Genomic DNA, 22,224 nt, shown 5'->3' with positions numbered 1-22,224 from the left:
AGGGCAGGTTTCATTCTGTTTGAAGTTCATCAACTGTAAACAATTATAAGGCAGGATATAGGCTACAAGTGAAATGAGTCAGATCCACTAAGAATCACAATATAAAACAAATGTACACTGTTTACCTGGGAACACTGAGGCAGTCATGTGGAGCCAGGGATCCTCGATCAGCTGTTCCATTCGGTGTGCACAGCTGGCTAATTGCAAAAAAAATCTTTGGCATTGTCTAGTTATGTGGGCGAACCCATCTTGCATGCTTTAATGAAATTCCACCAATCTGTGGGGGAGGGAATCAATATTTTTTATGGGTTTCAGACTGACGATTTTAGACCAGTGAAAGAACAAAAATAACACACGTCTCTTAGGTTTATAACTGCTGCAAAGTAAATGTTAATATATAACGTTTTGCTAAATACTTTACAGTGTGCAATTATGTTTATCATTATTTTACATGCTTACTAATTATTCCAGCAAAAAATACTTCTCACAAGACTCCTCAGGCATGATTGGGGATAGCACAGTAGCACTGTGCTGTGCGCAGGTGCCTAAAGAAGAAGCACTGTGCACTGAAAACTGTGATCTGCTTCCCCACCTCACTCCACACAATCAGCCATCAGAAATGTCTTCATCGGGGTAATTTTACATGAAATTAACAATAATAGTGAATCATACAGAACACACATACTAGAATATTAAACAGTACATATAATTAAATACTAGGGAAATCAAAATAGGTCAATTTTAATTGAAATGGCAAGTCGATCGTAATTATAACATCAATCTTTAGTATCAGTTCTACAGGAATTATGGCATCAAATAGGGATGGCAGTCTCATTGTAGTTATAAAACCAATTGACAATCTATAGATACATTGGGTAATTACTATGTAATTACCCTGTAATTCACGAAATGGACTAGAAGGGAGTATATTACTTTGGCAATTGGAATTCCGTACCTATTGATTCTGTTACTCAATATGCTACAAATCACAGAGCTTGAAAGTGTATAACTGTCATAATGATAACATTGACAGACAGCCCCTTCCCCACATTATATTCTCTTTCAAAGAACATGCAATAAAAAGGCAGTGCAATGGTTCTACAATAAAGGGCAATGATAGCACAAATGCAGCTACAAAGATTCATACGTTCAAAGACATTCAGATGTTGACACACCAATTATAATGGGATGAACAGGCAATGCAAACTGGTAATCCACTGTATGTAGCATGGTACCAGAGTGGTACTGTATCAGGATGTGTTAGTAGGTCAAACACTGTTTGAATGCAGAGGTAAACAGTATTAAAATAATGAGGAAACATTTTCTCTAGTACTGTAATTCCATCTCTGGGATCTAACAGCAATACATTAGAATTAGAGTATTATAATTTAGACCCGTCATCTATTAGTCTTCGCAATTCACACACTTGATTGACCCAGTAAATTCCTCAGATATCGGACTTATATTGCTGCCGTCTAGCATTAGTATTTTACTATAAACAATATGTTTTTGCAGCTGTGAGTAGAAACACTGTGACTCACAGTTTAAATTGACAACACATCACATTGTGATCTGATATTACTGGGGAGGGAGGATTATTCAGCTTTCATATACATCAGGCTGGAACGTTGCATCAAACATTCTGCCCACACTATAGTCTCAGTCTACTGCTGATAAACAAAAAGCCCAAACATCTGCAACACCACAGCACACACTTGTATCTACAATATTAACCGCCCCTCGCATGAATGATTAATTTGTTTTGTAAATTATGTATTCAGTAATATATACAAAAAAAGCTGCATATCTTGTACATTTTAGCTATTATTTGCAAGACAACAGATCTAACTGTGATAGTTCTAGGGCTGACAATAGGTGCTTGTGTTAGAGGCTGGTAACTTTAAGGAATGGCTATGCATCCCTCCAGAACAATTTAAACACCTTTTAGACTCGTTATGTCAAACTGTGGCCCAACATCGTTTTTGGCAGTGTTATGACAGGTGGCATCTAACTCATGTAAATGGAAGATGGATTCTTAATATTTTAAGTGGAGGGATTAGGCTTTAGAAAAAGCAACCCAACAATGCGTGATGTCAGTTCATTTCTAAGTTACCTAATAAAGAAAACAACTGGAGAAAGGTCAAGTTTTCTTTTAACAATGGAAAGCACAATGTGATCAGGAGGCACTGATTTTATATGTGATATGCTGGGTTATGCGTTGAGATGAATGGTTCGGAAGTGTGATTGGTGCAGCTGAATCATTTTTAGGATATTTCAGGGTCCACCTGGGGTTAGACTGGGTCTACACACTTAGTTTTGGTCATCATCCTGGGTGTAATAAGTGTGTTTACTAAGTGGGATGAGCAGAGAACCAAGAGGAAGGAGAATCTGTGTTCAAATCCAAGCTCAGCCACTGATAGAGCAGGGATGGAAATAAGACTCCTATTGCTTAGCAGGTTTACCCATTCCAGGTTTTACTAGGTGTTTCATTAGCCACATTTCATTAGTAAACTTAAACTCATACTGTATAGTAAAACCAGGAATTTTTCAAACTGCTACACAATATGAGTCTACGGAGGATGGAAGCAAACCATCTGAATAATCTGTCAAAATATACATACAACGTGTTTAAGGGCTGTATTAGTAACAGCCAATAAAGTATAGTGTATACTACAGTCCAAAGAAGGTTACTTGGGAGAGAAATCTTAAAATTATGGATATGAGAACTTAGGGTTTGGAATAGTAAACTGTAAACCACACAGGTAACTTGTCACCAGCACCAACAGAGAAGAGAAATGAAAACAAATCAGTTTAACAATATACACAAATACATAATAAAACTAAACATGAGATGCTGTGAGTCATGTTATTAATGATTGCTAAATGGTGCAGACTAAGTAACTGTAAACATGTTAATGCAATTTGAATTTGACTTAGTTACTTAAATATTAGTGACCAGCCACTAAACAAACCAAATAAAGAACATGTATGGAATGATGATTAGTGTTCATACGCAATTTGTGTGTACCCCAACCCCAAAGATAACCCAATTGCCCTGCCAAAACATTTGTTTATAGATGAAATTCTGTTAAAAACTTTGACTATGAAAAACTAAAAGCACACTCCTTTGCCACAATTTGTCGCTCAACCCTTCCATGAATGCAGACCTACCTATTGGCCCACTGTCTATTATGGCAGTCCCTCATATCCTCAAAGCTAATGACTTCAGTCTAAGGCTGTCATCCCACACATTTCTAGTCATTCCGATTAAAAGGGAGTGCAGATACACTCACTCAAATGTTAGCAGCGTAGTTCAGGGGGAGTGGAGCTGGGGGCTTCTAAGTTCGGGTCAATTAGTACTATTTTCTATTTAAGCCCTGTTCACTTGCACCTTCGTCGTCTAGTGTTTCATTTTCCTCCTCCTCCCCTCCTCCACCTTCTCATACATGCTTTCACATTGGTCATCTCTGGGGGGGGCAAGTGAGTCTCACTTCCCCAACCTCAGGGCTAGGCATCCACCCCCCTTACCTTCAGGGGGGTTCTCACCATGCTGAGTCAGAGCGGACCCCCGGCCACACTCTGTCCTTTCGAAGCTCCTGCGCTTATCTTACTTCACTTGAGGATCTGTTCTGTTCTCTGCTTTTCTTTCAGGACGTGGCTACTCCATGCTCGAGTCCCATATTAACCTCTATGCCTTGTCCTTATTTCAGGTCCCAGGCAGCGTGAAGTCTCGGCCAGTTGGGGGTCTAACGAGTGACCCTTTACAGAAGTCTCAGATGCTGGGTACCTCTCTCTCTCTATCTCATTTCGTGTCCCAGTCTACCGGGGCTCCCCGAGTCATAACCCTTGTATGTGTTTTCGGTTGCTGGGTCCTTCGCCCCTGAGTTGTGTCGGCATCGTTGCCCTCAGTGACCATCTTTCTATCCTGTTATGGTTGCTGTGTCCTCTGCCCCTGGGTTGTGTCGGCATCATCGCCCTCAGTCAGTGACCATTTTCTATCCTGGTTTCTACGTCCAGCTCTGCTGGTCTGCTACTAGAGTCAGGGCCTCGCCGGCTACTATATCCTAAGTCCAGTCCTGTCTAGCCAGCACTCTGTCCTACTAACTGCTCCTTTCTGCTTTTCTGCCCTTTCCTTACACCCCCAGCTCACGCCCCGTGAAACTTCTCATAAACTGTAACACAAAAAGAGATCTTAAAGGGATGGAAATGTGTGGAACATATGATGCTGGTGATGACACTCAGGTAGCTAGACTTTAAAAGAGTGTTAATCAAAGCTTTGAAATCAATTTCTTATTCTACCCTTACTTTTTATTAGAAGCATTATCATCCAAGAGAAAATAAGCTGCTCCTTCCTGGTACCTAATCACTTCCTGTGGACTGCCTAAATTCTGATCAAGTGACCTACAGCACAGGAAAAGAGTAGGTATCACAAAGCTCCAGTTTAATCTTTTAACTTATGCAGAAGAGTAGTTTGATTATTTGATAATAAAGAGAAGAACCGAAAGCCCTTAAGGAAAACAACAAGTAGACAAGTAATTATGTTGCTTAAATAGATTTTAACACCCTGGTGATCCCTCATTTTAATTCAATGATTGAAGTGTTGCTGTCCCAGGGTTTGCCCAGATAATGCCAGAATTCATTAGCTACCATATTCTTTTGTCTGAATAGAAAAAGCTGGAAGTACTAGATTTCAGTAGCTGAAGCTGATCAGTACTGTAACATTAAGATATGAGCTTTTATTATAGTTTTTTTATGTATCCTATCCCTAAGCTCAAACCATTGCTATCAACCTGAACGGTTTAGCGTTTGACCCCTTTTGAGAGTTGCCTACCGAAGGCATAGACCATTTGTGATAGGCATGAATCCAATAGTGTTTCTAGCATTCACTTGATTTAAGAAACTAACATCTATTTTGAGGTTACTAGCAATCTTACTGAAGAATCATAACATGCAAGAAGACCCCATTGCTTTTCTGCATGCAGATCACATCAGGCTATAGACTACTAAATTATTTATTGGCCAACCTTACGTTTTCCATTTCCTCGAACTTTCTCGCTCTTCTTTTGACACATAGCGAGGTCGGAGGCCTGATGAATCCTGTGATGAGTTTCTATACTGCCGAATAAAAGATAGAGTAGATGGAAGCACAAATCTCCCCAGCAGAGCTAAGGGGCCTTGGGGCTGAAATTGGTCCCAATGGCAGTGCTTATATTCTAATTATGTTGGATTTTTCCTTGCTCTTGTCTAGCCAACAGCTCACCCACAGTGGTGACTATGAATATTGCATCATTTTTTTTTCATCCATTCTTAAGATATCTATTTTATCTAATGCCTGCCTACATTTATTAACCTGTTTATGTAAATATGATATTATGCCTGCATAACTATGTATTGATCATTTTTAGCTGTGCTTTCAAATTATATATATATATATATATATATATATATATATATATATATATATATATATATATATATATATATAAATCTTCCCAAAGTCTTCCCAAAAGCTGATTTTCTAAAGTTATGTGGGGAAGCATCTCAGTGTTGCACAGGGCTCAATGCTTTGGGCTTTGCTGCACAGTGCAACACTAATATGCTTCCCTGCATTACTTGCATTTGTAAGCATGTTTTTCTCTAATCGCTGCTAGCTTCACCTTGCTTTCTTAAATAGCTTTATATTAACAGACAAATAACCATTTATTTGAATACAATTCTAAATGTTTGGTTTATCAATTAATATTATTTTATACAGTAGATATTCTTTGGTGGATCTAAGTGGGGTAGGAAATCTGCATAACAGTCTGTTCTCCGGAATGGCACCTACTCATTATATCCTAATGAAACATCAGTGACCATGGACATGGAAGCACCTGTCAACTGAGCACAAACTCAATCCTTCAGGGAGACACAGGTTTTATATAACAGGGAATACACATCCAGGATGTCACATGAACAAGTGTGTGTAATATAATGCAGGTGATTCAATAAACTTGTTCAGAATATCTGAAAATGCCAAGGAGATCCTGTATGCTTGTCATTACAGTGCATCTAGACTGGGTGCAGCAGTCTGAATCACCCATCTATGCTCACCACTTGTCTGGTTTGCTAATCAAGGAAGGATTATTAATTTGTTTGAAATAAACTAAACAAATTGCACTTGCCCTAGTATGTTATCTAATGACACTATCATCAATCAGCAACCTCAATTAGCAGTCTTGTTCCAAGTGGGTTAATGTGTGGATCTCAGAGGGAGTTTTTTTTTTTTTTTTGCACCTGAACCCACAGCATGAGGATTAATTAAATATAGCATTTGTATCTCTTGTCTGTGGTTAGAAAAGGGAAATCTGTAATGCCAAATCAAAAAGTGTTCTTCTGTCAGTTAAAGTTCCAAATTAAAAAATACAAGCCAAAAACTTTCCTTCAAAAAAACTAAATACTGTAGCTCATTAAAGGAAACTACATTTTTCTGGACAGCAGTACAGCATCTTTAACTTAAAAAAATACGTATATGATTTAACCTTAACCTTAATGTTTCATCTATTTAAAATATAGCTTAAATATATGTGTCAATAAGCCCTGTATATTTAATGTGAATACACTTGTTTCAGCAGGGGGAGTAAGTAGCATTTTGGGTTTTTTTGCATATAAAATTATATAGTAAATATATATTTTCCAGATGCAACTTATTTTATATGTTAATAATAAATGCAGTTTTAATTGCCATAAAAAGCGTGGAATAACTATATGGCTTCTTACAGAGAAAAATTAATTATACATTACAAAAAAAAAAAATACCCAAATAGCCTGATAAAATTCAATTGTTTCCATGAGATACTGAGTTTTGGAGTAATTAAACATTCTTTGAAAGCAAACTTTATTAAAAAAAAAAAAAAAAACAACCACTGCACCAAATGGATATTTCATATGAATAAAGGGGTAGTTGCTCATAATGGCACTTAATTGTATATTGATCAGTATCTCAAGGAGCTACCATGAAATTGTGACGCTAACGATGAACACTGTTGGTATTGTACAGTATCTATTGGTGTTATACAGCCTATGGATGGGCCATGAAGTTTCTAGGGCTTGAGAGGTCCCACAGTCTAGACAATGGGGCTGTCTTTAAGAAATCGTTGCTTAGCACTGAGTCAAACTGGAATGAGTTCTTACTCAACTCACTGGTAACTGCAATCACACTGTTATTTTACTTTTAATTTCTCTTAAAGCAGTGCTAACCAATGACTTAAAATCCATTATATTACCTCATATTAAATCTAGAAACGATCCCTTGTTTCTTCTGTTAAATATATTTATTTTCTTTGTTCTTTATTTGGAATATGTAAGCTGAGGCTATAGATAAAACATTACTGCTGCTTACTGGTACTGAATCATTTCATGGTACCAACAGGTACTTCTATTTTAATGATCTAAACAGTGGTAGATCTAAATTATGCCCCACTAACATTTTCACTTTCACTGTGTATTTATTGCCGGAGGGTAAAACACCAGCAGGATTAATACAGTCATTAAAATAGACTCACATATGTTACAGGGAGTTGCACTTCTTCAAATTGTCTGTAATCATTATGTATTGTTACAGTAGGTAGTAGGAGCAGCATGCCTGATTCATTTCCAGAGTGACATGGTGGCAACAACAGCATTCAAGGGGGAGGCAGTCAGTGTGGCTGTAGCTGAAACTACCTTCATCATGTGTTGAAGTGAAATGCACAAGGCTGAAGCACAGCAGAATGAAACAAGCACAAACCAAAGAATCACTTTGTATTGTATAACTGGCTGGAGACCTATGCAAAGTGTTGTATTTCATTTGCATACTTAAAATGCAAAACAAAACAAAATACACACACACACACGTTTATTTTCATATACTTGTGGGGACTTCTCATTGACTCTCACTATATTTTTATTTACTATTTCTAATTCCAGTCAGGCAAAAATTCCACACAGGGTGAAAGTCGACAACTAATATTTTGGTACTTTTTTTTTTTTTTTTTAAAGGCATATTTGCTTCTTAAAAATGTGTTTTACAAAATGGGCTCGTCCCCACAACGTCGTTTTTTTCGGGAGTTACTATCTTTGTGGGGACATTTTCCCAAATTGTATCCCCACATTGATAGTAATACCTGCACACACACACACACACACACACACACACACACACGCTAATCTATGGTGCCAGATTTCTTTATTCCTTTTCTTTTTTTAATGAAAATTAAAAACAGCAGAGTAGTCAATGTGAGCAGTGCGGGTTATAAGACATGAGATGACTACTTTAAAATAGACGCAAATTGGAATTCTGTTGTTCAAAATACAATGTGGTGACAAGCTAATATGTCCCCAATGCTTTCAAATAGGTTTCAAAGTGAATTTCAATTACGTAAACAAATTAGCCTACTGTCGTATAGACAATGGTTATCCAGTCATTGCACAGGCCTATATGATGGCGCGGTCTCTGATAAAACATTAGTCACAGTTCCTAATTGAACACCATATAAGATTAAAAATAACTTTTTGAAGCGTAATGCGTTTCATTGTGCGACAACGTGCTTGAAAGCAAAACAGTTGAAAACTAATTTTCTAATTACACTCAAACTGAATACAGCGTGTATACACTGAATAGACTGTGTACTCCAAAATACCACAATCATTTTTTTGTACTTCAACGTACAAAATTGCCAACCCTAACCGGAGGACACGGAATGACTAGAAACAGGTTTTCACACTTTGTAAACTTTGTATCGAGATGCTGAACCTGTACCGTGATTTTTTCAAACCAGTCTGAAAACTAAAAATTCCAGAATGATGTCACTTGTATTTATAGTCCTTGCTTGAACATGGCACGCAAAAATGAAAGCCGGTGGTTTTACTCGACCCCCAAAACATCCTGCAATAAAAATGCAATTGATGTATTCAAACCTGAACCCATCTGGACTTGAAGTGTTTAAGAAATGCTTGCTTGTCAGAAAGCTTTTGTATACCATTAGTTCGCATAAAGCAAATAAAGCATTTTAAATACCCGCTTTTACAGTAACTTGCAACAACATGGCACCAAATTTAACTTGGAGCAAGTGACATTTCCACGCCACTGACCTGTGACAGTTCATGGGCGATATCCTACACACAGCATTACTCATTAAAACATTAATTATGCGTTTAAAACAAATCATCCTCACACGATAAACCTTTTATCAAATAGCAGGATTGCGTCTTTTAAAGCGGCATGTCAGACAGTAAGTACACTTGCAATTTTAATAGCATCAGTAACAACATTTCTCTGCACCCTCACCTTCATCATGCATTCTCTGCAGACACAAAACCAGGTTTTTCCTCCAGCCCGGCATGGCACAACTGAAGACAAAACAGTGATTCAAAAGGATGCAGACCGATATAATCCACACGAATCCTATCCGAGTTGTGGATTTAATCTGCAGCAGAGAATCAGTGAGCGGTTAAAGGTCTGTTCATTGATCCACTGGGTCGCTGGCGGCTGCCTGAAAGTGCTGGACGCGTGTGTGTGCTGTAGCGGTGCTCCAGTGATTTACTCTGTGGATATTGCTGCCCCGTTGTGGTCTAAAGTAACATGTACTGTAGGATCAGGATCGGGAGCAGCGGAACACGTTTGAAGAGAGCATGAAAGTTACAGTGTGTCCATAATAATAATGAAATAATAATAATAATAATAATAATAATAATAATAATTAAATAATAACAAATAATTGCCCTATAAAGGAGAGGAGGTTGACCAACTTGTGAATTATTATTAATAATAATAAACAGCGTTTTAAATTACTCGTAACATTAATGTTTGTTTGCTTTCCCGCTGAATTATATACTGCTGAATTTGCCACAGTAATGTCCAGTCGACGGAGTGGCACAATAGCATCTACTACACAGCCCTGTCAAATGATGCCTGTGTTATGCTTTATGGCACAGTAGTTAGACCATTTGACAAAACCACAGATGTAAAATATGACAGCGCATGGTTTTATAATGGCGTTTCAAATGAAAATTGATAACCCACAGTTAAATTCTGAAAACAAAGCTGTCTGGCAGAAGTGATAACATGTGCATTGCCTTCGTCATGCCAGCTGGGAGGGAAAATGTGTTAGACTATCTTACCTAATTCCCTTGCAGTGTTGTTTAAAGGATAAGTAGCTTCATTTCTTTTGTACCGTTACCTGACTATTGCATGGTGTTTTTTTTTTTTTTTTTTTTTTTTAATCCATTGCCTTAAATCATCGTACATTTGCATCTTCCATATGTGCCCATATAAGGACTAGAATAGATATTTTTTTGTATCCATCCCCATATGAGGTTGCCATGCATGAAAGGGTTAAATATTTAAATCAGCTGCTATGTACATGGATTGAATACAGCACGTTCCACCATTGTCTTCCCACACTTCTGGAAATCCATACAACTCTATTCTTTCTGACACAGTACCAATTCTGGTTTACAGTATAGCGCCCATCATGTAATCAATAGTGCTTTTTTGAAGCCATATGTCCATCAAAACCATCACAGCTTGGGGTCCACAAAATCAATCTGCCTGAAACTGTTCAGCTTCTGTTGAATGGGAATAGCAATTCAGTTCCTGAATTATGAACCTGATACAAGAGCAACTGATGTTTCCTTTGAGGAAAAAAGGTCAGGATTGGGAGTTTTTTTTTTTTTATAGTTTTGCTGATTATCATCAGGTTTGAAGAATATTAAAGAGTAAATATCTTTAAATGTCATTTGATTTCTTTTTTTTATATTACTATTTATATCGTGTTTTCAGCCACTCTGAGTGCCCTGCGTTCTGTTGTTCTAACACTTATCAGCTTTCTATGAATCTGTCTTACCTGGCTTTGAGCTTGCTTTGAGAGTGACGGAGAATCCTACATGCCAGGACGGAACACCTGTCCTCCTTCCATTCAAATCATGTGACATTAAATTTTAGCATTAAATCTGGCAGCCCCACCTACTGCACTGTACATGTATATAGAAATAGAGGAGATGGAGTTGGCAGGTCACAGTGCCACATGATGTGAATGGAACGAGAAGGCTGTTCAGTCCCTAAAGATCGTCTAGACAAGTCCAATATTGAAGCAACAGCAACCATCCACAGTGATGGCAAACACAATCAAATAGCTGTAAAGAACTCATTGTTTATTATATATAAAGCTATTTATTCTCCAAGTTCAAATAAAGGGAAAGGGGCTCCTGTAGCATTAACTCAGAATCCGAAGCATATTGTGGGTCAAATAAAAGTCACACAACACAGTGACAATGTTTTTTTTTTCCTTCTACAGAAACTAGACCCAATCAAAAGCAAACCCCCTACCTGATCCAACTTAACCCAAGAATTTCAATACATATATCAGATGAAGTTCTAATCTCCAGCTATCCTGTTTAGCTTTAAAGCATGCAGCCAACCCATCCATTAGCAATCCCTCAAATCTCCTCCACTTGCTGCATGGCCCAGAGGGACAGCGAGAGAAAGGGAAAGCACGAACACCTGCCAGCAGTCAACCTGCACATTCCTCATTCATTTATTCACAGTGTAGCTTGAGGGCTCAGCACAGACTGTACGTACATATTGATGTTTCAGGAGTTGAAGGGTAAGGTTGAGCATAAAGACTAAAGCTACATAGATACAGTATATTCAGTGCATAAGTCAGCTTCATCAGACATGGACAAGACAGAGTGGTAGGTACTGGTTACTTTGTTTGTACTGCAGTTTTACCAAAATCATTAAACACATAGCAATTTAAACCATGCTGGTGGAAGCAATAGATGACATCCAATATATTTGAGGGATTGTGCTTCATTGGAAAAGCTACAACCAGTGCTTTCAATGTAAGTGCCAATATGGTTAACAATGTTCTTGAGGATGGCTTTCGCTTTCTAGTTTACCCTGTATAAATTATGTCCCTGGAGCATGATAACTCCACCACTCCACACATAGAGTGCAATATATCGGGGGATGGAGGGGGACAACATTTTGGTACACTTTTATAAGGACAAAGACCTTTCCCAATGTCATCAAGTTTTTAAAAAGAATTGTCACCTAGCCTAAAAGTTGTGTGTGTACTATACTATTTCTATCATGCTTACAGCCTTTATTTGAATGGTATCCATGAGACTGTGCTACACATATTCTCTCTCTTTTCTTACCTTACATGTATTTCATGGACAAATTGGTTCCGATGATGGACCAAAAACAGGTGGGTATCTGTTCACAATCTGTTTTAAAATTTTTAAATCGAGTGCTTCTCTATAAACACCCCATTCTTCATGTACTGTATTGTGTGTGGGTGTAGTCATTTGTAATTCAAAGTAAGGTCAGGTAAAGACATGTTTTGAGAATTTCATTTGAAATCTTCTGCTGTTTAAGCATTTTAGTTATTGTATCCTTTCAATGTAGGCATAGGTTATTCAGAAAGGTGATTTTTTAAATAAAACTGAACATTTTGCTGACAGCCTTTTAAAGCAGCTGTAATGAATGTGTTCCATAAATCATAGCGGTTGTGAACTTCTTTTCTTATGTAAATCTCGTAGAAGCAGTGTTGAAGGATAAAAATAAATCTTTCAGCTAATCTTGCCTTTCCTTGAACCAGGAGGGTAAAACTGTCCCACACTTTACCATCTTCTTCCCCTTCATCAACCAACCAGCTGCCCTGATGACTGATGTACCTTACAGCCAGTGACATGTTTTTCCCACGAGACACTGCAATGATGTAGGCAGGTAAAACAGTAACAGACTATCTGCTGGTCAGACATGAAAACTGAGCACTTCAGTCTTAAAATTGAAAATGTACGTTGTTATAAGACAACGGAAGTGCACAACCCGTAAAACTGAATTATTGTATTAGCAATAATTACTTGAATTATATTTCATCCTTTCTTTAAAATACACTTTCATTGTGCTAGGCCTTTTCAGTATCCACCACATCAGGCAGGAGGCATTAGGTTTTCTCCTATTGTTCCTGCTTTGAGTGTGTGATACATTTTAAGTACGGTAGCAGTACTAACATGATTAACGTTAGGAGCACATCCAGGTGGTAACTGAACTTAATAAAGCCTTCTATTTGTCAGAGAAATCTGAATGGTCAGTCCAAAGCTGCTTTGCCTTGTATAAACAAACCGGAGATCTCTGTGAGAGACCTACAGTATAGTAACACCTCAAACAAGCAGCCACTTGTCTTAAGCAACCGGACAGTTTGAATCCCTTTGGTGCATGCTGTATGTGTTTAAACTTTAAAGGGAATACAACACCCTTAGCAATAAGGTGAAGAAGGCCTTGCAGACAGTTGTGCAAGGGTGGGGGTAATGGGGGTTTGAAGTTTTTTGGACTTTTTCAGTGTAGGTAGATACAAAATAAACTATCAAATTTGTTATTCAAGTTAATAGCAATGGACAAAGGCAGAAAAAAAAGCATTTTATAGACAGCTATTATGGCTAGTAAATCTGGTATGCAGATACGGACCCAGCTTACGAATACAGATTCCTACACTGTGGTTTACCTCAGGTCCCAGAGCCAAGTCCCTTGAGATCCTGCTGCCTCATTCCCATAAGGAACATCCCCCTCATGAATAATCCTGGCTCTTCACTCATGCTGTCCCAGTATAGATTAAACATCTATGACATACAGCTTGATCAATAAAGAAAATTAAAAAAAAGTTTAAACACAAGGGAACTGATATAAATGTGGACTAGTTGACTTGCTTTGTTACTCTAGGCAACCCCTTAGCTGAGTATCCTTTTCACAACCTCAGTGGTACCCACAATCTAGACATGCAAAATGACTGCAGATGGGACTTTTATTGGCCATTTTAACCCACTCAGGCTAATGGTTAATGGATCATTGAACAGGTGACCCTTCCATCAAATTGAGTAGAGTGTAATGCTTGTATCAGAAAAATTCTAAAGATAATGAAAGCTGAGTTGCATTTAAGGGATTTGAAATATACCCATATACTCTATCCCATGGGAAAATCAAAAGCAGACAGGATTGTGAGATCTGAACATATAAAAAGCACCATTATATTTATCTAATGTTCTTATGTAAATGTGAGTACTATATTATTGCTAACAAGAATGGCAAAAGAACACACAACTCTTGCCATGCTTATGACAACACAGGAACATTTTTAGCACCCTCTTGTGGCTAAAATATGTATCACAGAAACAATCTAGAATACTGAAATTATTCAATACCCATTTTACACAATAAAGTTAATAAAAGATTATTCCGAATTGCAAGTCACGCATTTAAATTCATTCTATGTTTTTTTTTTCATTACTAGAGGCCTGCCTCTTTTTCATTCTCCATCTCCTGCAGTACAGTGACGATCAACATACTGATATGAAACGGAGGGCGCTTTTAACTCAAGCTGGGTTATGCATAAATTCACACAGAGACCATGCACTTCACAGCACTTTGACCAATTATTAATAAAACTTTGCGTATAAATATACAGACAAATAGACTTTCTAGACAGTTTTCAGGGTCACGGAATGAGGTAAGTGACTGCAATCTAATGTACAAATTCAAATGGCATACATTGAGATTTTATTTTTGTCATGTTTCTAGGCCAGTGTGTCTTGTCTCCAGGAGTAGCTTTGAGTTTTGCTCCTCCAAGCCACATTTATCAAGGTGTTAAAAATGTCCCATCTGCTTTCCTGTGGTAAAACACCATGCCTACCTGAGTTCAATTGTTACATAGCCCAGTACTGCAGCCATAGTATCAACAGATTTAACAGATATATGTAATAGATAACCCATAGACGGGGTTTGAATTATAAAAATCAATTAACAGGGCAGGTGGAAAGTATATGAATACCAGTTTGGATTGTTAGTTCCGTTTAAATCATTTTCAGTTTACAATTTTTCAAAATATACAAAATTCATTTACAATAGGGGTGTGTGTAAGAAACAAATTCACTAAATGCAAGAACAGCCATGGGGGAAATCAAACACAGAAAATGGACACTGTCTGCCAAAATTAGTCTTTGATTTTGTCATAAACTGCACCAGATGCTCATAAAGTCAGCTATAAACACAGCTTGTTTTAAAGCCCTGTCCTAGCAATTCTCTCTTGCAGTTATATTGCTGTCATTATAACAGTCTGAATACCACCGTGTATCTGTGTGTGTGTGTGTATATATATATACATACATATATACATACATACACTTTTTTTTTTTAAGATAATTATTTTAAGTGCTGAATTAATGATCATTGTTTAATTCTCAATCCTCATCTCTGTCAGACAAATTACTGCGTCTCAGACGTCACCAAAGCCCATGCGATGACTTTTAAATTGCCTTCATTTCCTTTAAAGCAAGTAGTAATGCACATGTTAACCCTTTATGGATATTGTAACTGCTCATTAGGGTTACTCAATGTCCTTCTAAAATCTAAACAACGCTAACTGTCCATTAACATCTGGAGCATTACACCAGAAGAGATGAAATTCCATCCCTGTCACATATTTATGAGACCTGGGATTTGAAACCAGGACTATGCTTTCAGTTCTTTATGTTATGCGCCTTCCACTTCAATAACCATGTATACATTTTTGTTACGCCAATAATAACATTAGTGGGAGGAATCAATTTAAAATAGACATTAAGACTAGTTATTTAAGACATGAGTAAATCAACAGGTTTATTAAACATTTATTTATATAAGTGAGGAGCCCGAGAACTATGACACACCTTAAACAATGCAATAAAAAAATAGTACTACTACTACTACTAATAATAATAATAATAATAATAATAATAATAATAATAATAATAATAATTTGACTGAGAATTTATTTTGGAGCAACAGTTGCATTGTAAAAAGGTCCTTTTCTTGTTAATGGCTGGGAAACCAATTCAGATTCTGCTATGAATATCATATTCAACTGGCACATCAGGGCATTTCGAGCCTCCCCTTTCCTGTGGAATGATGTTAAATTAGAATGCTACTCCAGTGCCACTGCTCCTCACTGTTCGCTCTGCTGTCCTTCTGCTATGGCTGATACTGCTCCCTGCCCTTTGTTGACGTCACTGATGCAACCCCACTGGCCATCCAAAGACTCCTTCCACAAAGTAACCTGAAAAAACAAATGAGCCTCTTTGTTAACAAAACCAATACAAAGCGAGTTTCACTTCAGAAAACTGTGTCCACTTGTAAGAGGTTGACAAAAAGTTACATAGGCACAATAAGGCACATTAGGTTTAGTATAATGGCAAATTTCACCCCAGGTATTTTATATAACGTGGTAAAAATAAGTATATTGGAAGTATATTTATCTGACTGAGGATGCGTAACACAAAAAAATAAACTCCAACTAAATACAAACATTCTAAGAAGTTTCCTTCACTTCAAAAGGTACCAATATATTTCCTTCCACAAGACGCTCAAAAATCTCCCCCAATCTACAGACATTAATCACAAAGTCAAGGGATGCCTTTCTTAGTCTGGGGACATGCCTGTTTCTTCATAGCAGATGTCAAATTAACTGCCAGTTGAAATACCATACTACTAGCAAGCAATCTTTTTTTTTTTTTTTTTTTTTTTTTTTTTGCCTATGCAAATAATAGAAAAAAGTGATGGATGACTTTAATGTGCTTGGTATACTCGGAGTACAAAAAGTTTTTGTTAGACAGCTGTTTTCTTTCTCAACATATGCTCCAAATTAAAACAGGATTATCCTTAAAAAAATTAAGAGTTATTGAGCCTTCGAGAAATTAACTTTAGTCATTTGTCAACCTTTTACTTAATGTTCTTGACAAAAGAGCTGAAAACTGCTGAAAGCTATTTCAGTAGGTAAGAAAGATTACAAGTTTTGTATCTTAGAAGTATAAAACTGAAGTGCAGACATGATGCAAAAACACATTGATGGAGTACTGCATCAGGATAGTTTGAACAAAGACATAAAGTACACATTAGTCAGTCAAATAGAAAAGCAGCTCACTAAAAAATTTAAAATAAAACAATTCACCCCATAAAATGTTAAATCCAAAAGGAATACATTGTTTCAAAGTTACAACCTTCAGTATAAATGAATCAGGTGAATGTGCATATGAAATGTGAAAAAAAAAACAGTATATTCAATATATCTTTGTAATATGGAATGGTAATAAGACTCCCATTGTATAGCAGGATTTTTTGTGAGCAAAGCGAGACACACCTGACCCAATCCGGAGTGTAAAATCTAGAATGGCTCAATTGTCTATTGAATGAAATCCCTGCAATACACATGACAAGTATTGTTTTTACCAGTGGTTTATAAAACAACATATTACCAGTAGTTATCATTGTGATATCAACATCATCCTCTTCATGCAAATGCTGATTTGCTTTTTATTGGGAGTTTATTTTACTGGAGCTTTTTTTTTTTTTTTTTTTAAAGTCCATACAATTTAATATGTTGAGACTAGCTGTTCTGTGAGATAAACCCATCATCAGCCCAAGAAAAATGGAAGTTACAGCTAATATAATGCAGATCAACTTGATTCTGATCTCCTCCAAACATTTGCTAAAGAATGCCCTTACAATTGGTCATCACAACTGGATGTCAGGATTTACTGCAAAATATCTACAGCAGCCCTACTAAATCCTGGTTTACTGATTAAGAGTTAGGAGCATTGGGATATTTAGTCATCAGATTTGCCATTTAAGAGCACTAGTATTTCCCCCTCAGGTAATATTTTAGCTTTTCCTTCTAAGGTACACAATCCAGAGTGGAAAGGGATGATGTTTTTAAACAGGGTGTAGGTTATCTATAAAGAAAAAACACCAAGTAATGTGTCTTACCTTATTGTCTCCCCCAGACACTGCAAGGATATTTCCTGTGATAGACCAGCTGACATGCCAAACTACATCATTGAATTTATGAAGAAGTTTGGCTGTCCATGCGTTTCCAGCAGGGTCATCGCACATCCAGATGAAGACTCTGCCATCCTGGAGTGAGCCAATTAAAGTTTTATTGACCAACAAGTATAAACGTGGTGAAACCCAGCATATATGGAACTCCATTTCCCACATGAAAATCTTTTAGGACCCCCCCCTGACGAGATACTTTGGCCAGGGAAAAGTTTTCAGGGGCAGTGCACAACACACTAAATTAAAGAAAAAGTTAACAGAACCTATTTGGAACAAAAACAAAGAAAAACGTAATAAAACAAACATTACAAAAACATCTTACCTGTGAACAACTGGCAATTGAGCTGGTAGGAAGCCCTATTGATGGAGCCCAGGCGACATCCCTCACCCAGTCACTGTGTGCCTCAAGTTTCTGATCTTCTTTCCATTGACCATCCTCCTCTCTGGAAAGGTAAAAATATGGTTTGCCCTTAAAGGATTTGACAATAATGACAAATGCATGTTGCATATCTTTTACCTAGTTTAAATATGACCAGGAAGATCATTCTTTTTGGACATGCCCAAAGGGGTTCGTTCATCTGTAATCATGTACTCACTTCCAGAGTTTCACCAGGTTATCGCATCCTCCCGATACAAATCTCTTGATGTAGTTTGGTTTCTGTCCTGAGGGCTGGTCAATGAGACTGCCAGGTACAACAGCAGGAGCCCAGCTCACTGCATTGCAACCAATCTACAGAAAACAAGTTTATACATTTGTATATTTATACAATACATTTGTAATGTATAAAGTGCTGTACATAAAAAAGTTACTATCAAAGTATAAAAAAGTATTATATTCAAAAGCCATGAAAAAGTAATGCATTTTGTTTACATAGTTTGCATCCTAAAAGTTGTAACAGATTAGGGCCCCTGGAAACAAGGTACTATGTCTTGAGTAATTCAGTAAAAATGTTTTGCTGCTTTATGTTTGAATGCAATTGTTTATGAGATGAAAGAAGAAACAATGTTGATACAGATCATTGGGCTAATGTAGAAGTTAAAGAATTCAAGATCACATAGGTCCCTTCATCAGTTTATTCGATTTGCAAAGAACATCTACACTTTCTTCTAAAATCTTTTATTTGTGTTGTCCTAAATGTTAACCACTGATGCGACGCGGTTTCACCACGTACTAATTATAAAAGCCAGCTTAACAAATTATCTTAAAATCAAGCGAGGTAGAAACAGAATAAATCATTAATGACTACAATGCTTACAGTGTGTGCATTGCTAATCTTCTTTACATCCCACTGTCCGTCCCCTGTTAAGGTGAGCAATGAGATGGCACCGTCTGAGCTCCCACAGGCCAGAAGCAGTCCAAAGTCATATGGCCCCCAACATACAGAGTTTACTGGAAAGATAAAACACCGTTTTATCTATCTATCTATCAATCATGCCCCATTAAGGTGGTTGCACACAAAGTACTGTAAGTATCTATATTTCTCAGTGAAAATGTCATATTAAAACCAGTAGCAGCAGTTACCTGAAGAATCATGGCCTGTGTATTCATACATCTTGTCCCATGCCCCATTCTCCTCTTTCCAAATGATAACTTTTCTGTCGTAGGAGCAGGACGCCAAAATGTTCCCGTACATTGGATGAGCCCAGGCCACCTGCCAAACTGGGCCTTCATGACTTTATAGGAAGAAAGAAAGAATCTCTGAAGTACAAGCAAAAACAATACTAAGAAAGTAATGTTAGAAACTGAAGATGCATATAAGTTGTACCATAGTTACAGCCATTTAGTTTTGGTGAATAACTGAGTCCAGAAATGGACCAAACATGGCTGCTCGATCTTATGCGTCAATTAACTATTTTTGTTGGCAAGCCCTTGAAACAAGGTGTGAAAACACTATTACTGTTACAATGATAAGTTAATACAAAACTAATGGCAAGTTTAATCAATTAAATTACTCAAAAGCCCATGTGGCTGGAATTTAAGCAAATATGCTCCTGCTAAATATGCTAACCACCCTTATCGCAGCATACATAAATCTCAAATCAGTTTGTAGGGTTACAGCTTGCGGAGGAAGAATTAATTTAACAAACTCCTGAATCATCATTTAAATAATAAACTCAACTGATGATAGTTTAAAACCCAGAACTGGGTACAGGAGTTTCTAACCCAACAAAAAGTTTTAGGCCTGCCAGTAGTCTGATATTAATGATTTACTTAAAGCTGGTTTCACAAACCCTTATCACTAGTTTATCTTACCTAAGGTAACATTATTTGCACAAGAATAGTGCTAATCAGGATCATGGAATGGCTCCCTGACTAACATGCTAAACTAACATTCTTTAAAGTTTATCAGTGTGAAATTGCCTTTTTCAGCTGGCACACTAATGTGACAGCTCACCAGAAATGGTCTATTACCAGTGCACACCAGATAATGTAGTTTATATTGTGGGAAATTAAAAACACTCACCCTCTCAGGTCAGCCACAAGGATCTGTCCTCCGTTTTTTACATCAAATATTTTAACAGATCTGTCTGAGGAGCAGGTGGCCAACCGTGTGCCATAATAATCCATCTGTGCATCGTGCTGGAAAAGAGAGAACAGAGGAGCAGGGGGTTACTTATCACTACTATTGAGTTCAGTTTTACTAACATCTTACTGCCCGAATCCAACCCCCCCCTCCCCATTTCCACCTATATAGTATAGTTGGCAATACTTACAATCATGTCTTCGTGGGACGTGTCCACAGTATTGATAACTGACACCTGATAGAAAGAAAAACAAATTGGGACACAATTTATATATAACACAAATGTTATATTTAAGTCAGCAAATTCTTATTCTTATTCTTTTTTTAATGGTTTTCTTCTGAGTATGGCAATCTTAAAAATAATTATAGGAATAAAAAAAAAATAATAATTTGTACATTAGGAGTGTAATACTATACTGTTATAGTCCTCATGGAATACAGGTGTAACGTTATTTTCAGGTATGCAGATAAAAAGTGGTACACTGTGCACTGCACTTGCTCAAGCATGCTTAAACAACTTTCACTTAGAAAGCGCCCATTCAAATCTGGTATTCATTTTGTTTTGTTCGTAGTGAACTGTTTTCTTCTTAAGAGAAATTGACAGTTTGTTTACAGTTTAACCTTGCAAAAAAAAAAAATGCATAATTAATGGTTTGCAAAAAAAATTATGTATAATTAATGGTAAATCTACCTCTGTTTGACAATAGGAAAACACATCACAATTGATGGCCTGTACCAAAATTTCAGTGTACCACGTTCTACCATTACATTGGTCAAGTTTTGGTAGGTGTACCACATTGTGACGATGTACCACTTTATAACAATACACCGGTACTTGGTTTGAAGTGCAGTTTGAGAACGTATGTTACCTTTTCTAGTTAACTTAAATTCTGATATCATAATTAGGAGTCTACTGGCTGCAGCCTTTTTAGGGTTTGTCAGTACAAATTCCACTGCCAGTAAAAAACCTTAAAAGACTACTGCTTGTAGTTTTAACGTAATGCCTGAATAAATATGTATTTACATTGTATTGACCTTAAAGTTTATAGAAAGAGAACTGGGTATTAAGAATGTGTTTTGTGCAGCTCTAGCGGAAGTGAACTGAGTTGCCTTAACTTAAGAACCAGTAAGAATCTTACTGGTAGTAACATCTGCCATGATAATTTTACACGTACCTGAATAACATGTTGTATTTTAATTACAGTGCCGCCCCGACTAACAATTCTACAGAGAAACCTTATCAATTAATAAGGTAACTGTTTCCCCTACTGCACTAAAATATTGAAAATATTAGAATTATTTTGCTGCGAGATCTATTAAAGTAGATTTAATTGAAGAAACTCAACGAGTAAGCTTGTCAAAGTCCAAGTCAGCGTGGCAATGATAAACTGCTATATAACAAGTAAACGGTTTCATTCTTGTATTTGTAGACAAAACAAATATATTAAAAAGTAGTTTTCTATTAGCACCGCTTCGTTTTTTTTTTTTGTTTTTTTATTTTATTATAATTCTTATTAAACGAATGAATCAGATAATCGGTTCTAAAAAATGACAGCAAGGAATCACCTTTCAGTCTGGAGTTGCAAACAGGATTTATAGTCTGAGACATGGTTTACTCACCATGGTTGCTGTAAGGACTACTGTAAATATAATTTGTTATATCTTGTTAATTGTGTCTGTTTTCACTCCTGTACAAAGCTCTACCACCTCAGACGTGGCAGCTAGCAATCCGACTACAACTAGGCTCCAAACATTACTTCCGGGCAGCGTCACAGTAGAAGACACCCCGTGTTACAAATAAGCAACCACGAT

The 22,224-nt window shown here is 37.0% G+C and overlaps 1 protein-coding gene across 2 annotated transcripts; it reads right to left on the bottom strand.

Moving 5' to 3' along the window:
- Positions 1-15,650: 15,650 nt before the first annotated feature.
- On the bottom strand, positions 15,651-22,177 carry LOC121297673 (protein SEC13 homolog). 2 transcript variants are annotated; one of them, XM_041224108.1, is made up of 9 exons: positions 22,033-22,177; positions 20,603-20,647; positions 20,353-20,468; positions 19,410-19,561; positions 19,144-19,277; positions 18,484-18,617; positions 18,210-18,330; positions 17,819-17,965; positions 15,651-16,112 (listed from the first exon to the last, which is right to left on the bottom strand). In XM_041224108.1, the coding sequence occupies exons 1-9, from the start codon at positions 22,033-22,035 to the stop codon at positions 16,002-16,004; spliced, it is 963 nt and encodes a 320-aa protein (XP_041080042.1). In that variant the 5' UTR covers positions 22,036-22,177; the 3' UTR covers positions 15,651-16,001. The 2 variants fall into 2 exon arrangements, with proteins under 2 accessions (XP_041080042.1, XP_041080043.1); XM_041224109.1 differs by lacking the exon at positions 22,033-22,177 and adding an exon at positions 21,979-22,005.
- Positions 22,178-22,224: the final 47 nt, after the last annotated feature.

The sequence above is a fragment of the Polyodon spathula genome, chromosome 23 (genome assembly GCF_017654505.1).
Source record: "Polyodon spathula isolate WHYD16114869_AA chromosome 23, ASM1765450v1, whole genome shotgun sequence".
NCBI lineage: Eukaryota > Metazoa > Chordata > Actinopteri > Acipenseriformes > Polyodontidae > Polyodon > Polyodon spathula.
Note: the sequence above shows the minus strand (reverse complement) of the source record. Positions and strands in the feature narration are given on the sequence as shown.